This window comes from Arvicanthis niloticus, chromosome 1 (assembly GCF_011762505.2).
Source record: "Arvicanthis niloticus isolate mArvNil1 chromosome 1, mArvNil1.pat.X, whole genome shotgun sequence".
In the NCBI taxonomy this organism is placed as follows: Eukaryota; Metazoa; Chordata; class Mammalia; order Rodentia; family Muridae; genus Arvicanthis; species Arvicanthis niloticus.
In genome coordinates this window covers 5,890,211-5,905,007 of record NC_047658.1, presented here as the reverse complement: position 1 = coordinate 5,905,007, position 14,797 = coordinate 5,890,211, and the positions used below count along the sequence as shown (strand labels likewise).

The 14,797-nt window shown below is 56.4% G+C and overlaps 1 protein-coding gene across 2 annotated transcripts in view; it reads left to right on the top strand.

Annotated features, from left to right (window-relative positions):
- Positions 1 to 811: 811 nt before the first annotated feature.
- Positions 812 to 14,797, top strand: part of Ltbp4 (latent transforming growth factor beta binding protein 4) — a 33,155-nt gene continuing 19,169 nt past the window's right edge. The window contains exons 1-18 of one of the 2 annotated variants that reach the window (XM_076930354.1): positions 812 to 960; positions 2,825 to 2,883; positions 3,005 to 3,143; positions 3,540 to 3,649; positions 8,153 to 8,344; positions 8,617 to 8,864; positions 8,955 to 9,057; positions 9,407 to 9,481; positions 9,586 to 9,708; positions 10,220 to 10,384; positions 10,801 to 10,950; positions 11,075 to 11,290; positions 11,749 to 11,880; positions 11,974 to 12,099; positions 12,766 to 12,891; positions 13,347 to 13,589; positions 14,222 to 14,347; positions 14,436 to 14,555. In XM_076930354.1, coding sequence (XP_076786469.1) covers positions 827 to 960; positions 2,825 to 2,883; positions 3,005 to 3,143; positions 3,540 to 3,649; positions 8,153 to 8,344; positions 8,617 to 8,864; positions 8,955 to 9,057; positions 9,407 to 9,481; positions 9,586 to 9,708; positions 10,220 to 10,384; positions 10,801 to 10,950; positions 11,075 to 11,290; positions 11,749 to 11,880; positions 11,974 to 12,099; positions 12,766 to 12,891; positions 13,347 to 13,589; positions 14,222 to 14,347; positions 14,436 to 14,555 — 2,587 coding nt within the window. In that variant the 5' untranslated portion in view covers positions 812 to 826. Of the gene's footprint in view, positions 961 to 2,824; positions 2,884 to 3,004; positions 3,144 to 3,539; positions 3,650 to 4,842; positions 5,129 to 8,152; positions 8,345 to 8,616; positions 8,865 to 8,954; positions 9,058 to 9,406; positions 9,482 to 9,585; positions 9,709 to 10,219; positions 10,385 to 10,800; positions 10,951 to 11,074; positions 11,291 to 11,748; positions 11,881 to 11,973; positions 12,100 to 12,765; positions 12,892 to 13,346; positions 13,590 to 14,221; positions 14,348 to 14,435; positions 14,556 to 14,797 lie in introns of those variants that run through there. The other variant, XM_034501169.2, reaches the window with a different exon arrangement.

Below are 14,797 nucleotides of genomic sequence, written 5' to 3'. Positions count from 1 at the left end.
AAGGGTGTGGGAGGGGCAGAGCTGGGGAGTCCTCTGGAAGCTGTCTGGTCAAGGGCGTAGCCTGGATTCACGGAAGGGTAGAACTTGGGAAAGACAAGTTTTTGCAGATGGTGTGGCTAAAACAATGGACGAGACCGTCTTTCTGGAAGGCTTGATGTGGGCCATAGAGATGGCGCCTGGGTCGGGTTAAGATTAGCACTCCAGCACTAAATTCTTGTTACTTCGCAATTTGGCGTGGCTGAGGAAGAAGAAGGGTCTCCTTATGTAGCCCAGGCTGGCCTGGAACTCACCTTGGAAAGTGACACCACGTTTGATACATCAGCAGAGTCTGGTCTCTCGCCTGGGAAGTGGGTACCGAGGAATCTATCAGTTCCACTAGAAAGACAGCTACATTCTGGCAGAGCCGCCAGCACTGAGAGAGGGGTGAGGCCTGCTAGTGGAAGTCCAGCTGAGAGGACCTGGACCCCCTGCACATCCATCTCGGGGGTAACTACTTATGTCACTTGGGGCCTCTGCTCAAGAGAGACTGGGGCAGTCAGTACTTGACTCCTGAAATCCCCCACCTCCAGGAGAACTCCCCTCCCCGGCACCCCCGCCCGGCACCTGTCCGTCTAGCCCCTCCCATGTCGCTTATGGATTGGCCTCACTCGGAGCGCTGACAGTGCAGGGCTCTGATTGGCGGGAAGTTTCACGGCCCAGGCTTGCACGGTGGAGAAAGTGAGTCGGCCTCTGGCTGGGGCGGGGGTGGGGGGCGGGACCGGGGCCAGGCGGATCCGGACCCACTGGACACACTGCCCTCCTGGAGACGGACTCTGCACCCGACACGATGCGTCGGCCTGGCCTCGGCGGCCACTGCCCCCTCCTCCTGCTGCTGCTGCTCCCAGCCGCCACATCTGCTAGCGGCCCCAGTCCCAGCCCCAGCCCCATCGAGGAAGCGGTGGTCCCGAGCCACCAGGCCGGGTAAGCCCACTGCAGCCTCTTCTTCCTCGTACTGCACCCAACAAGTCTGTTGGTCCCGGAGGAGCAAGACCTTCAGATTTAGGAGACTATAAAGCAGCCGCTTTTGGTAGTTGGATGTTAAGGCCAAAGCTCTTAAATCTACTGGGAGCCCCTACTTTGCAGTCGTTAGAATTCGAGATTCGCTGAGAAATTGAAGCAGAGGTTCCTCCAGAGGGGTGGGATGGATAAGGCTCCAGCCAACTCCCGAGTTTATTGGGGGAGAGAATCCTAGTTGATACCGGGTAAGACTTCGAGTTTTCTTAGAATAATAGAGATGGGTGGGGCCCTTGAACTAACCTTCAGCTCCCCAAGTTTCTTGATTTTTTTTTTTTTAAGGTGCTGGAAGGTCTTGGTGATATCTTAAAGAAAAGTTGCCGTGTTCTGGATTTCTAGGGGCTCTGGATTAATTGGAAAAGACTTCTAGATTTCTCTAATAGATTAGGAAGACGCAAATAGGCTCCTGGCAAGGGCACTAGGGGAACCTGTGTAGGGGATCCTCGGGTTTTTTGATGCTTCTAGTTTTCTGAGATCAGAGCTCACCAGGATTGAATGAATTACTAATGATGTGGTGGTAAGATCCAGGATAGTTTATACATTTCAGTGTTTATAGGCCCCATCGCGTCTGCTGGTGACAGGATCGGAGGAGATGGTCTGCCTAGCACCCCAGCCCTGCTCCTGGCAGCTCTGCGCACCGTTACAAAGGCCGTAGGCTCCGCTCCCGCCTGGGTCTCTGGGAATGCGTTTAGTAACCCGAGCCGCGCCGGGGGCGGGGCTGGGAAGGGGTTAACCTGGAGGAAAAGCGGGAGGGATGACGACAGGATTCGAGGGTCTCGGAGGATCCCCTGGGGGAGCCTGCGCCCCCTCTAAGCCTCACTCGTTTAGAATGGATCCGGGCATTGGATTCCTTTTCTCAGCATCTTCCAAATTTTTTCTCTCTTGGCCTGAACGTACACCATTATCCCTCACCCCCCCTTTAACTTGGGGATAATGGACTTGTCTGGGGGGCCCCTGAGTTACGACACTCTGGCAGTACCACTGAAGGGTCGTGGCTGAGACCCTGTGGCGCGGAGACATATCCAGAAAAGACCCTTTCCTTTCGGACATTGAAGTTCAAGGACCAGGGGACGCTGGTCCCAGGACGTACATCTTAGAAAGGCAGGAATTGGATAGAAGTCAGGCCTCAGGATTCCCAACCCTGGACTTCGGTATCCCTACCACCTCAACACTGTGCTGGACCCGCAGTCTAAGGCGACACTGTAGTGCACAGCCACCGAGGTCTGTGTATGTGGCGCCACCTACCGGCCGGTCTTAGGATGGCGTCTGAGTCTCAACTCTCGACGAATTAGTGGGCGGAGTTCTAGATCCCAGACAGTCCTGGCTTGTAGATTCACTCTTTTGGATGTTTCTTGAAATAATTTTAAGCCTGGCGTGGTGGCTTACGTATGTAACTTTAGCTTTAGAGGAGAAGGAAGTAGGAGGATTGTCGCGAGTTTGAGGGCTGCCTGGGCTTCACAGTACATTCTAGACCTTGTCTCAAAATAATGATAGTAATGAGTTCGAGGCCAGCCAGTGCTACATAATGAGAATCTGTCGGTGATGATGGTGATGATGAATTTTATAAGATACACACAGATGTAAGTTTTGTGGCCATTACTCCTGAAAGTCTAAGCCAGTTCGCCTCCTCTAGTTACACAGGCATGCCTCATGTGAAGTTAACTACCTGCTTGAAATTCCCCTGAGTCTTGTCTTGGTTTCTCTGTCCTCCGCCCTTGCCCTCCTTTGGGGGAGTTCTGGGGCTTGAACAGTTTCACCCTCCTATTTACAGTGTCGATGCCTGTCGCTGCTGCCTAGACCAGACACCTAGGAGTAGCCGCTGCACCCGAGGTGGGTTCTCCTAGGTGGGGTATGGGTGAGGGATGAGAGGTCTCAGTCTCATCCAAAATGAAGAGATGGATGGCGATAACTCAGCCCTGCTTCTCTACTGAATCCCTGGTTGTCTCTGAAGCTTCTTGCAGGGTCCGGAACTGCCCACCTGACAAGTGCACAGGTCTTCAGGGGTGCCTGACCCCAACACCTTCAGGGCCCAGCCCCAGCCGCAGTCCCGTGGAGAAGAGACAGGTATCCCTCAACTGGCAGCCACTGACGTAAGCATATAATTCCTCTCCTTCCAACACACACACCACACTGGCCTTTCACTATTAACTAATTGTCTGTGTTTCTGCTTATTCTTTTCCTTGCCTGGCTGAATCATTGGGTCTTTGCTTCTTGATTTGCTTCTGTCTCCGTGCCCCACCCACTTTTTCCTTCCCAACCATCTCATATCTCTTCTGTTTCCATGCCTTATTTTTTCTTCCATAGTCTTTTCTCTGAAAGTATTTCTCTAAAGATATCCCAAGCCTTGCTCCCCATAAAAGGGCTGGGGGCAGTGTTGGGCAAACCCAGTCCTGGAAGTGCTTTTGGCTTAGGAGGCTTTTTTTTTTCTTGAGGTGAGGAAGTCAATTTAATAGTAGTGACAGCCTCTTCCACCCACTTCCACCTAGTTTGCAGGAGGCCCGAGCTCTGCTGAGGCAAAGGCGGCCCCGAGGGCCGTGGGCCCGGGCATTGCTGAAAAGAAGGCCCCCACATCGCGCCCCTGCCGGCCAGGCCCGGGGTAAGAACATCCGCCCTTCCTCCGTGTAGGGGGCGGAGGGGGGTGGTTCCGGGCCAGATAAAGCCGTCTGGTTCCCACGGTGCTGCCGCCGCCTACCAGTCCCCCATTGTAGCTTGGTCCACCCCACTCCCCAGGACGCGGCCACCTCTAGGGACCCCTGCGTCCGGCAGTACGAGGTGAGCCAGGGACAGAACTAGACGCAGGCCAAAGGCTCTGACCCATCGGGGTGGGGCCGGGAAGCCAGGCGTCCGGGCTCCCGTGGCTGAAGGGGGGGGGGGGGCAATTCGCCCAGCAGAGAGCGAGGCTGAACCAGCCCAGACAACAAAAGCGATTGTGCGGGTTGGCGCCTGCCCGGGCACGAAATACCCAAGATTGCGGGACGGCTAGGGGCCAAAGACCTTTCCCTCTTACATACCGGGCCCTCCCTTGGTCCTGTTCTTACTCCAGCCCAGTACCCCAGATTAGAACACTCTGTAGATTCAACTACCCTCAGAAGCCCTCTCCTGCTGTGTGGCCTTCAGCCCAGATGCATCCTCCTCCTTCCTAAAGTTTTCCAGATGTGAGCCCCAGGCCAGATGTGAGGACCCCCACCCACAGTCTTACCCTATCCCTTGTCTTTATTAGTTTTGACCTCTCCCACCCGGTGTAGCGTTTTGGTGCGATGTGGAGTCTTCAGGTGTAAGCCCCTTAGTCTCCTCTCCAGAATTCAGTTCCTCTAATTCCTTTATGTGCCTCTGTGCGCTGACCCTTCTCATCACCCATAGAAGTGCCATCTCGCTGCCCACATGGGCCATCCTTGTCTTCTATCTAGATGAAACTTCTTTCCCCTGTGCCTGGTCAGAGGATCAGCCTTTAGCTGGCTCCCCAGATGCGGCCCCCATTACTCTAATGGATTTCCTCTCAATGGATTCAACTCTCTCTGGGGGCAAACCCGCCCGCCCCCACCTGTTCCCTTCTCTGTTACTCTCCTATAGGCTCCATCCACTTGTTGGAACACGGGTGGGAACAGAGGGGGCGCCCTCCCCTTCCCCTTGCGAGTCTAGCGCCCAGCCTTCGCGCCTCTGGCTAAGCGCCCAGCCCCACGCGCCCCCGCGCGGCCGCCCGGGAGGGAGCGATGGGGAGGGGGGGCTGAGCGGGGGCGCGGCCGCCCTCCCCCGCGGGCGGGCGGGCGAGCGGGCGGGCGCGGCCGGGCCCCTCGGGCGGGCTGGGGCGGCGGCGCGGTGGAGCGCGGCGCTGCAGCCATGGAGGGCGGCGCGCGGCTGCTCTGGGTGTCGCTATTGGTGCTGCTGGCGCAGCCCGGACTGGGCCGACCCCGAGAGCGGCTTCGCGTGCGCTTCACCCCCGCCGTGTGCGGCCTGCGTTGCATCCACGGGCCCACTGGCTCCCGCTGTACCCCGACCTGCGCGCCCCGCAACACCACCAGCGTGGACAGCGGCGCGCCCGGCGGGGCGGCCCCGGGGGGACCCGGCTTCCGCGCCTGTGAGTGCGGGATGGTGCTCCCAAGGGAGGAGTGCCCGGAGGGAGGACCCTGGAGACAATGCCTTAGGGAGCAAGAGCCCAGATTCCATGTACAGAAGTGCTGGGGAGTCCTTGGGTTCTTGGAGGAAGGGGGCTCTGATTTCAGGAGCAATGAGTGTTTTCCGGAACCTGTAGTGTCTCACGTGAACGGACTGGGACTAGCTTTCATCCCTTTCGGTCAAGACGAAGATCTCAGAATTGAGGGATCTGGAAACTTTTGAGATGGGGCCCAAATTCGGAGATTGTGCTTAGTGGGTCACCAGGGAATGTTTCAGAGTCGCAGGGGGGGATATCTCAAGTTTCTGGGTCTGTCTTTGAGTGGGGGAAGACTAGGAAAGTCTGGCATGGGACTGCCTGCGATGGAGAACTAAGCGGGAGGGGACCCAGGAAAGACGGGGTGTCTTTTGGTAAGACCTGAATTACAGCGGTTCCACGTGCGAGAGATATCCAGATAGGAGGCCTGAGGAAAGGGCGCCCCCTGGGGGAGGAGGGCACCGGCTTGCGCTTCAGCTTCCTCTAGACAAGGGGAGCATTCTGGGGTTCAGGTGAGGTCGGGAGGGCGCGCCACCTGCTAGCCCAGAGTGTGGGGATGGACTGGGGGGTCGGGTTTTCCTTGCTTCTCACCACTTACACCCTCCGGAATGGGGAGTGGGGCCCCTGGCGCTGAGAACTCGCCCAGGCTGGCCCCCAGCCAGCCCAACCCGGCCGGCGTGAGCTCATCTCCCGCCCGAGCCCCCGCCCGCTACCACTCCCTCTCTCCGCCCCTTCCTCCCTCCTTCCTTCACTCTCTCCCGGCCCAGCCCCAACTCGCCCGTGCCAGGCGCCGTGCCCAGACGGGTGCCAAGCCCCTGGAGGCACAAGGAGGGACATGTGAAGGCGGGCTGACCTCGGCAAGACCCCTATGTCCTTAGCTCCCAGTTCTTCCAGTGATGTGGGACATGTAGTTAGTTTTGCCCATTTAGCAGTAATCCCTCTGATACGGGCACCCTGAGCTGGGAGTCTGTATTCGAGCCAAGAGCAGGCAGTGAAATGACTTAAGAGACTAAGAAATGCCCCTAAACTTGGTGGCTTCCTCCCAACCGAGACACTCCATTTTTGCAATCTGGCTTCTCGGTTGAGCCCTTCTTAAGCGCTGCCATTTAAAGAACCCCATTAAGGTACCTGGAGTCCAGGTTTAACGCTCCTGACAGGGGTTCCGGGGTTTTTGGCCACCGGATCTAAAGATCCCGCTCCACCCCGGGTCAAACACTCCAGGAACTCCTCCAGCGAAGTCCCTTCTCCCTCTTTGGAGGTACTCCTCCAAGCTGCGTCCCTCCCAGGAGAATTCTAATATTGTCACCCCACGGCTTCTCACTTCCCCTGAAACACTCAAACATGAGCCTTAAGTGGAGACAATTCTCCAACATCGCCCCCCCCCCTTCTCTTCCACACAACCTCACTCTTCTATTTCTAATGTAGCCTTCCCAGACCTATCCACAGAGGGCCACTAATCAAGACTCCGGGCAACCAGATCCTTTCTTGACTAGGGAGGAGGAGGAGAAGGAGAAGGAGGAGGAGAAGGAGGAGGAGGAGGAGGAGGAGGAGGAGGAGGAGGAGGAGGAGGAGGAGGAGGAGGAGTTTTCACCGATTTCTAAGGTCCCAGCAACTTGAGAGTCTTAACGTGCTAGAAACATCAAACTCCACTTCTTGTCCTCCGCTCCCTCACATGGGCCACACCCCCGCCTCCAGAAAGTACTAGAGTCCTGTTTTCTAGGCAACTCTCTGAAAGGACTTGAAAGACTCTTGGTTGAGAGCCTAGATTTGCTCTGAGCTAGCCTCACCCTGCCGCCTAGAAAACTTGGGTCATCTTTGAACCTCAGAGTACTGCCTCCATGCTCATATCTTCCAAGGTCGCCTGTCCCCTGATTCGTTAGACTGAGGTGGCCCTCCTGTGTTTCCTTTTGTACAGTTGTGGCTCAGAAAATCCCACACACACCTCCCCGGACTGTCTGCTCCCTCCTTCCCCTGAGCGCAGCTGTCTCCAGCTGTTTTCGGCAGCCCCAGGGGAGGAAGGGAGGGGGGGTGCCCTCGAAAGACACGTCCGGCCTCCTTTGGCTCAGCAGTCCGGGGCTCCCCAAGGGTCCGGAATGCAGAGACGACGCCCTGCCCCCGCTGCACCCCTTCTTTGTTTACCCCGCCGCACAGCTGGCAGTGCCCCGCCCAGGGGTGGCCAGGGGCCCAGAGAGGGTGCGCGGAGGGGAATAGAGGCGCGTCCCCGCTAGTTGCCCCGCCCGGTGCTACCGGAGGAAGGGAGGGAAGGCTGAAACTGCAGGCCGTGGGAGGGAAGTGGGCGGGGCTAAGGCGTCTAGTTCGCCCAAGAGTGGGAGGGGCGTGAGTCAGGGCAAATCAGAGGGAGGAAAGTGGGTAGGCGGGGCTAAGGCTGTCAGGTACCTGGGTTAGGCGGAGTTTACGATGTCAGGTAGGCCATGTGGGCGGGACTAGAAAAGTGCCTGGCCAATGGGAAAAGCCTGGACGTTTTGGATTCCAGCTGAGGCAGAAAGGGGAAATGTTGGTTTGTTGTGAGCAAAGGGCGGAGAATAGCGCTGTAGGCGGGGCTGGAACGCCTAACTCAGCTTGAAAATGGGAAGGTGAATGAAGATGGGAGAGGAGGCGGAGTAAGCCCACCTAGTGGGCGGGACTATGTGATAGCAGGACTTGATCCACCTGATGTAGTCAGCCAGATTTGGGGAAGGTTGCTGTGGTAGCGTACTGCTTATTATTACTGATTATACCCAAAAATTAGGAAGCGGAGGCAGGAGTCAAAAGTTAAAGCACCGCTATATAGTGAGTTTTCGAAGCTAGCCTGGGCTACATTAGCCTCTATCTTACGATGGAGAGATGTAGGATTGATGTACCTTGAGGCCCTCCCTCGCTTCAGCGCTGGGGACTGAGTTAGCTCTCTGCCAGGCACACTACTGATATTTTGTGTCCTTGCTTTCTTCTCAGTCCTATGTCCCTTGATCTGTCACAACGGTGGTGTGTGTGTGAAGCCTGACCGCTGCCTTTGTCCCCCGGACTTCGCTGGCAAATTCTGCCAATTGCATTCCTCGGGGGCCCGGCCCCCGGCCCCAGCCATGCCGGGCCTTACCCGCTCCGTTTACACAATGCCACTAGCCAACCACCGCGATGATGAACACGGTGAGGAGAATTTAGCCAAAGGGCCTCTGATCCCGCTTTCCTCAGGAACCTGACCATTCTCTGACCAAGTTTGTCGCCTTTTCTGCTACCCTCCCAAGCCCGGTTTGGTGGCTTCCACCTGTATTGCAGGCCGTATTACATTACCTCGCCACCTCCAAACAACCCCCACGCCCCAATATCAAGTACCCATCCTCAGCTCACCTCTCCAATCTACTCCTAGCAAGTCAGAGCTCGTGTAGCTATATTCCATTGTCCATCTTGCCTCTGTTCAGGTGTAGCATCGATGGTGAGTGTGCACGTGGAGCACCCTCAGGAGGCATCCGTGGTGGTGCACCAGGTGGAACGTGTGTCGGGCCCCTGGGAGGAGGCGAACCCTGAAGCCCTGGCCAGGGCTGAAGCGGCGGCACGAGCTGAGGCAGCGGCGCCTTACACAGTGCTGGCACAGAGCGCGCCACGCGAGGACGGCTACTCAGACGCCTCCGGCTTCGGTTACTGTTTCAGGGAACTGCGCGGAAGCGAAGTAAGACGAGGCCGGCGGGTGGGGGTGGGGGGGGACCCCCTGAAGCATGCCACCACGCGGGGGCGCGCTCACGCCTCACTTCTTCCATAGTGTGCATCGCCGCTGCCCGGCCTCCGGACGCAGGAAGTATGTTGCCGAGGGGAGGGCTTGGCCTGGGGTGTTCATGATTGTCACCCGTGCGCGGAACACCTGGGTAAGAAGCTCTGGGTCGTCCCCAAACCTCGCCTCTTCTCCTTTGGGCACAGATAAACCCTAGTCACACATTTTAGCTGTATCTACCTACCTTGGAGGTGGTCATGTCTATCTAGGTTTTTCTATATCGTTGGGTCCGTTTACCCCATTCTGATTTTGGTCACTTTTCTAACGGCTTTTGTGCATTTCTCGAGCCTCCGACTTTACTTACTGGACTGCCAGTGGGAGGCTGACTCGGTACTTCAAACCACACTTCACTCCTTTTAGCCCCTCCCGTTTCATCTTTCTTCACTACTGCCTGGTTATCTCTCTGCCAACCAGTCCCTGCCCGATCCCTCCTTTCTCCACAGGGAACTCCAACAGACTGAGTGGCCCAAATGGACCTTGTCCAACCGGTTTCGAGAGAGTTAATGGATCCTGTGTAGGTAAGGCACGGCAGGAGGCAGAAGGGAACCAAGGGCTTGTCTTCTAGGCTGGGCTGCCAGGGTCTTAATAGTCCCAGACTGGCCAAAAACTTCAACTCTTGCAGATGTGGACGAGTGCGCCACAGGTGGGCGTTGCCAACACGGGGAGTGTGCCAACACTCGTGGCGGGTACACGTGTGTATGTCCGGATGGCTTCCTCCTGGACTCTTCCCGGAGCAGCTGCATCTGTGAGCCACTAGGAAAGGCGGGGGTGGGGTGGGTTCTGAAGCTGGCTCCTAAACTGCTCATGACCTTTGAGAACATCCCAGAATATTTCTGCGTTCTTAATTCCCTCAGACACTGCAAACCCTTCTAGACTTTCAGATCCCCCTTGGGTTCATTCTGGACCTTAGGATCTCTGTGCTGATTTCAGACGCCCCACTTCCAGCCCTCTAACCGTTCACAGCCAAGCCCCTTGGACTCCCAGAATCTTGAGTTCATTTAAGACCTCCAAATTCTCTCAACCTCTTGACCTCTAGACAGAGTTCAGTTTCTTGTATTCAAACTCTCAGTTTTGCCTTCCTTCAAACCCTGGGCTCTTCCCCAGACCTCCCTAAATGCCCCTCCCACTTACCCACTAAATCCTCTCAGAGGGGTCATTCGAAAACACACACACACACACACACACACACACACACACACACACAGAACCGCTGTACTTCCCACCACGCCCTGAAGAATTTCCTCCCATCCCCCTAGCCCAACACGTGATCTCAGAGGCGAAGGGGCCCTGCTACCGAGTGCTCCATGATGGCGGATGCTCCCTGCCCATTCTTCGAAATATCACCAAACAGATCTGCTGCTGTAGCCGCGTGGGCAAGGCTTGGGGCAGAGGCTGCCAGCTCTGCCCACCTTATGGTTCTGGTGAGCAAGTCCTTCCAACCCATTCCTTCCTAACAGATATGCACAGACCGGAGTCATAGGCCCTGCCCTCAGCCTCTAAAGTTCAGAGGCTTCAAACCTGGCAGTACCTTGGCCACACTCCCAGCATTTCATCCATCAGTCCTGGGCTTCTTCTCTATCCTTAGCCACGCCCATCCCTGAGACTTTAAAGTTAGACTGACCAGAGTACCCTGCCCCCATCCTTAAAGAGGAAAAGTCTCACAGCTCCACCACTAGCTTCGGAAACATTTCTTTGGTCGGTACACTACTCCATCCAGCGTATAAGCCAGACTCCTGACACGATCTCAGATCAAGTTTTGTTCCCAGCCAAGGCCTACTCACAGCTCACAAGATTCCATTTGGTCTCCTCTCCCTTCCTCTCCTTGCCTTGTTCCCAGAGGGTTTTCGGGAGATCTGTCCAGCTGGCCCTGGTTACCACTATTCAGCTTCTGACCTCCGCTACAACACCAGACCCCTAAGCCAGGATCCACCTCGAGTGACCTTCAATCAACCACGTGCTCCGCTAGCCACTCCTCGGCCACCTACAGGTGAGCTGAAACTCTATAGAGGGGATGCCATTTCCCAGGTGCTGCTTGAAGCAGATAGGAAGCGAAGGGGAGGAGCGAGCACATGCAAATTTAGATCCCAATACAGATGCTTTTTCTTTACCAGGTTTTCGGCCTACTCGTCGGCCTGAGCCCCGCCCTGACCCTGGGCCACAGCCTGAATCCCGGCCTCAGCCTGAACCCCAGCCTCGGCCTGAACCCCGACCTCGACCTGAACCCCAGCCTCGGCCTGAACCCCAGCCTCGGCCCGAATCCCAGCCTTGGCCTGAATTTCCCCTGCCCAGCATCCCTGCTTGGACCGGTCCTGAGATTCCTGAATCAGGTACCATAGGAATCTGAGGGTGATAGCCGAAATACTGTGAATTTCTGTGGTGAACGACTTCAAAGTGAAGGTGTTAGGAAAGATGAAAGAGATAAGGAAGGCTGGAGAGAGTTAAGAATTTGAAGGTTTGGGTAATGGTTTCCTCGGGTACTAGAGTCATGTTCTACTAAATGAGAAAACAGTTACATCCTGAGGCACCAGTTCTTATCCTGTAAAATGGGAATCATGGGAGGTTTCAAGAAAATACCTCTGAAGTACGGGGCGTGTGAGCGTCTCTGAGGGTGGGTTCGGGCAGAGTTGAGGTTCTCTCTGAGTAAATGACAACATGCTCTCCAAGATTAGCCTTGGGGAGGGGACACTCATGAAGGTATCTTAGAGGGACTAAGGGCACTGTTCTGGGGTAGGAGGGACGAAAAGTTAAGACTTGTGGGAACCTGGCTGACTGCTGGCTCCTCCAGGTCCCTCTTCCAGCATGTGTCAGCGAAATCCTCAGGTTTGTGGGCCTGGACGCTGCGTTCCTCGGCCAAACGGTTACACCTGTGCGTGCGACCCTGGTTTCCGGCTCGGCCCCCAGGGCACTCGCTGCATTGGTGAGCTGGGCAGAGGGGATTCTGCGTAGTCGGGGCTCAGATGGAGGGTGCTCTGCCTGGCCAGCACGTAACTAGCCTGCTCTGTGCCCTCAGACGTAGATGAATGTCGCCGCGTCCCTACACCCTGTGCTCCTGGGCGTTGCGAGAATACACCAGGCAGCTTTCGCTGCGTGTGCGGCACCGGCTTCCGAGCAGGCCCGCGGGCTGCAGAGTGCCTGGGTGAGAATCCCGCCCCGCTGGGCCCCAGGCTCCACCCCTGCTTGAGTCCTTTCTTTGCCGAACGCTGGTCCAGCTCCATTACAACACCATTTCCTGCCCTGGCCAAGATCAGCTAGGCCCCACTCCTGCTCTGCACCTAACCTGGCCCTCCCTTTCCCTGTGGCCTAGCTTTTGCCCTAGCTCTGCTCTCACTAGCTCCGCCCTCCCTATCCTGGACTAACTCCCTCCGCCAGGCCCCTTCTGAGTTCTACAATTTCTGCAGTTAATCTGACAGCGATTCCTGATTCCACTCCGTCTCTCACCTCAAACTACCCTTTCCTTTTCTGGCTCCGACTCTGCCTTCCTTTTCTTCCTTTGATCCACAAAGATTCCTTTTCCACCCTTGCCTTTGCCCAGGTCCTGCCCTCCCAAAATTCGCTCCCTCCCACAATCTTGCTCTCTGCTCGGGTCCCAACCAGCCCTCGTTCTAACCTCTGGATTCGATCTCCGCCTTCGCTTTAAGCCTACCCACCCTAGCTCCGCCTACTTCTTTGGTTCCACCCCAGACTAGTTCTTGTCCTAGCTTCGCCCCGCCCTCGTCCTGCCTCCTGTCACTGCTCCTCCGGCCTTTAATCCCTTAGGGACTGAGTGTCTGCCCCAGTCCTAGCCTCTGGATTCTGTCCACAGACGTGGACGAGTGCCGCCGCGTGCCGCCGCCGTGTGACCGCGGGCGCTGCGAGAACACGCCAGGCAGTTTCCTATGTGTGTGTCCCGCCGGGTACCAGGCAGCACCGCATGGAGCCAGCTGCCAGGGTGAGGGACTGGGAGGGGACAGAAAGAAAGAGGGTGTAAGGCGAAGGGTTGATAGGTAGCGCTGAGATTGAAGAAGCTAAGCAATGGGCTAAAGAACGGCTTACTAATGGGGGACATAGATCAGGATCCGAGAGCCAAATGTAGTGACCTGGATCGGATGGAGAGGCCAAGGGATGCAAAACAGAAGGGCTGGATCATGGAGAATGGAAGAACAGATGGAGAAGGGATGGAGATGTGAGTAATTGGGAAGGGGGGCTGAATTATGGAAGACAAATATAGCCCAATTCATGGGGACCCAAGAGGCAGAATTCCAGGAACCAACCAGAGTCAGAATGAAGCTCAGGCAGAATGTAGCATGGTGTGTGTGTGTGTGTGTGTGTGTGTGTGTGTGTGTGTGTGTGTGTGGTGGGGGGTTAATCACACCAGACACCCCAGGATTTGCTTGCTCAATGCAGATGTGGATGAATGCACCCAGAGCCCAGGCCTCTGTGGCCGCGGGGTCTGCGAAAACCTGCCCGGCTCTTTCCGCTGTGTTTGCCCGGCTGGCTTCCGTGGCTCGGCGTGTGAAGAAGATGTGGACGAATGTGCCCAGCAGCCTCCGCCCTGCGGGCCAGGCCGCTGCGACAACACCGCGGGTTCATTCCACTGTGCCTGCCCAGCTGGCTTCCGCTCCCGAGGACCAGGGGCCCCCTGCCAAGGTGAGGGTGCTGGACCCAAGCCTGCAGCACTGTGGCTTGTTGGGGGAGTTGGAGAGAAACATTACTTGGGAATAAGGAGGCCTTAGGATAGGCTCTGTGACAGAGGCTGAGTGAGCAGAGTGTTGATAAACCTGAGAAGCTCTGGCTGAATTCTGTCTTCTTTTTCCAACTGAGAGTGGACCTCTCCCTCTCATAGTGGCCTTGAACTAATGATCCCCCTGCCTCTGATTCCTGAGTGCTAGAATAAAGGGTGTCCACCTAGAATCAATGCCTGTCCCTCCTCCCATTTAAACTTAAAGAAGACATGTATTTGTTTATACAGGGGGTGGATGGGAGACGGTGGGTGGGGCTGTACCACTGTGCTAGTATGTAGATCAGACGACAACTTACTGGAATCAATCCACTCCTTCCACCATGTGGGTCCCAGGGAGCAAACTTTGGCCATTATGCTTGATGCAGGTGCCTGAGGCAGGAGGACCAGTGTGAGTTTAAAGCCAGGCTAGGCTACTGTGTGAGATCTTGTCTCATACAAAAACTGGAGCCTTGGGGTGGGTAGGTGGGGAGGGCAGTGGGGAGGACAGTGGGGAGGGGCCGAGGCCTAGTCCTCAGCTTGATTGGCCTCTTCTGCCCAGACGTGGATGAGTGTGCCCGGAGCCCCTCGCCTTGTGCCTATGGCCGCTGCGAGAACACGGAAGGAAGCTTCAAGTGTGTCTGCCCTACAGGCTTCCAACCCAACGCTGCGGGCTCCGAGTGCGAGGGTGAGGCCGGGGAGGGAGGGAGGAGTGTGGGTGGGTGAGGAGGCCTGGGGCCACTTCCTCAAGACTGCTCTCTCCCCCCACTTCTCAGATGTGGATGAGTGTGAGAACCACTTGGCGTGTCCTGGGCAGGAGTGTGTGAACTCACCAGGCTCTTTCCAGTGTCGGGCCTGCCCTGTTGGTCACCACCTGCACCGTGGTAGATGTACCGGTGAGATCAGGCCTCTATGGGACCTGGGACTTTAACCCTGTATCTTAACCCTGATCACACAGATTTTGACCCTCTGATCCATGACCCTGACTTGACCCATAATTTGGGACCTGGACCTCAGTCTCTTTACATGACTCCTAAGTTTGACTCTTGCTTCATGCCCCACCAAACTTGAAGTCCCTGACTTGACCATATTCCTAACCATGGGTGACTCCTGTAGCCTGTTCCTGACTCTGTAGCCT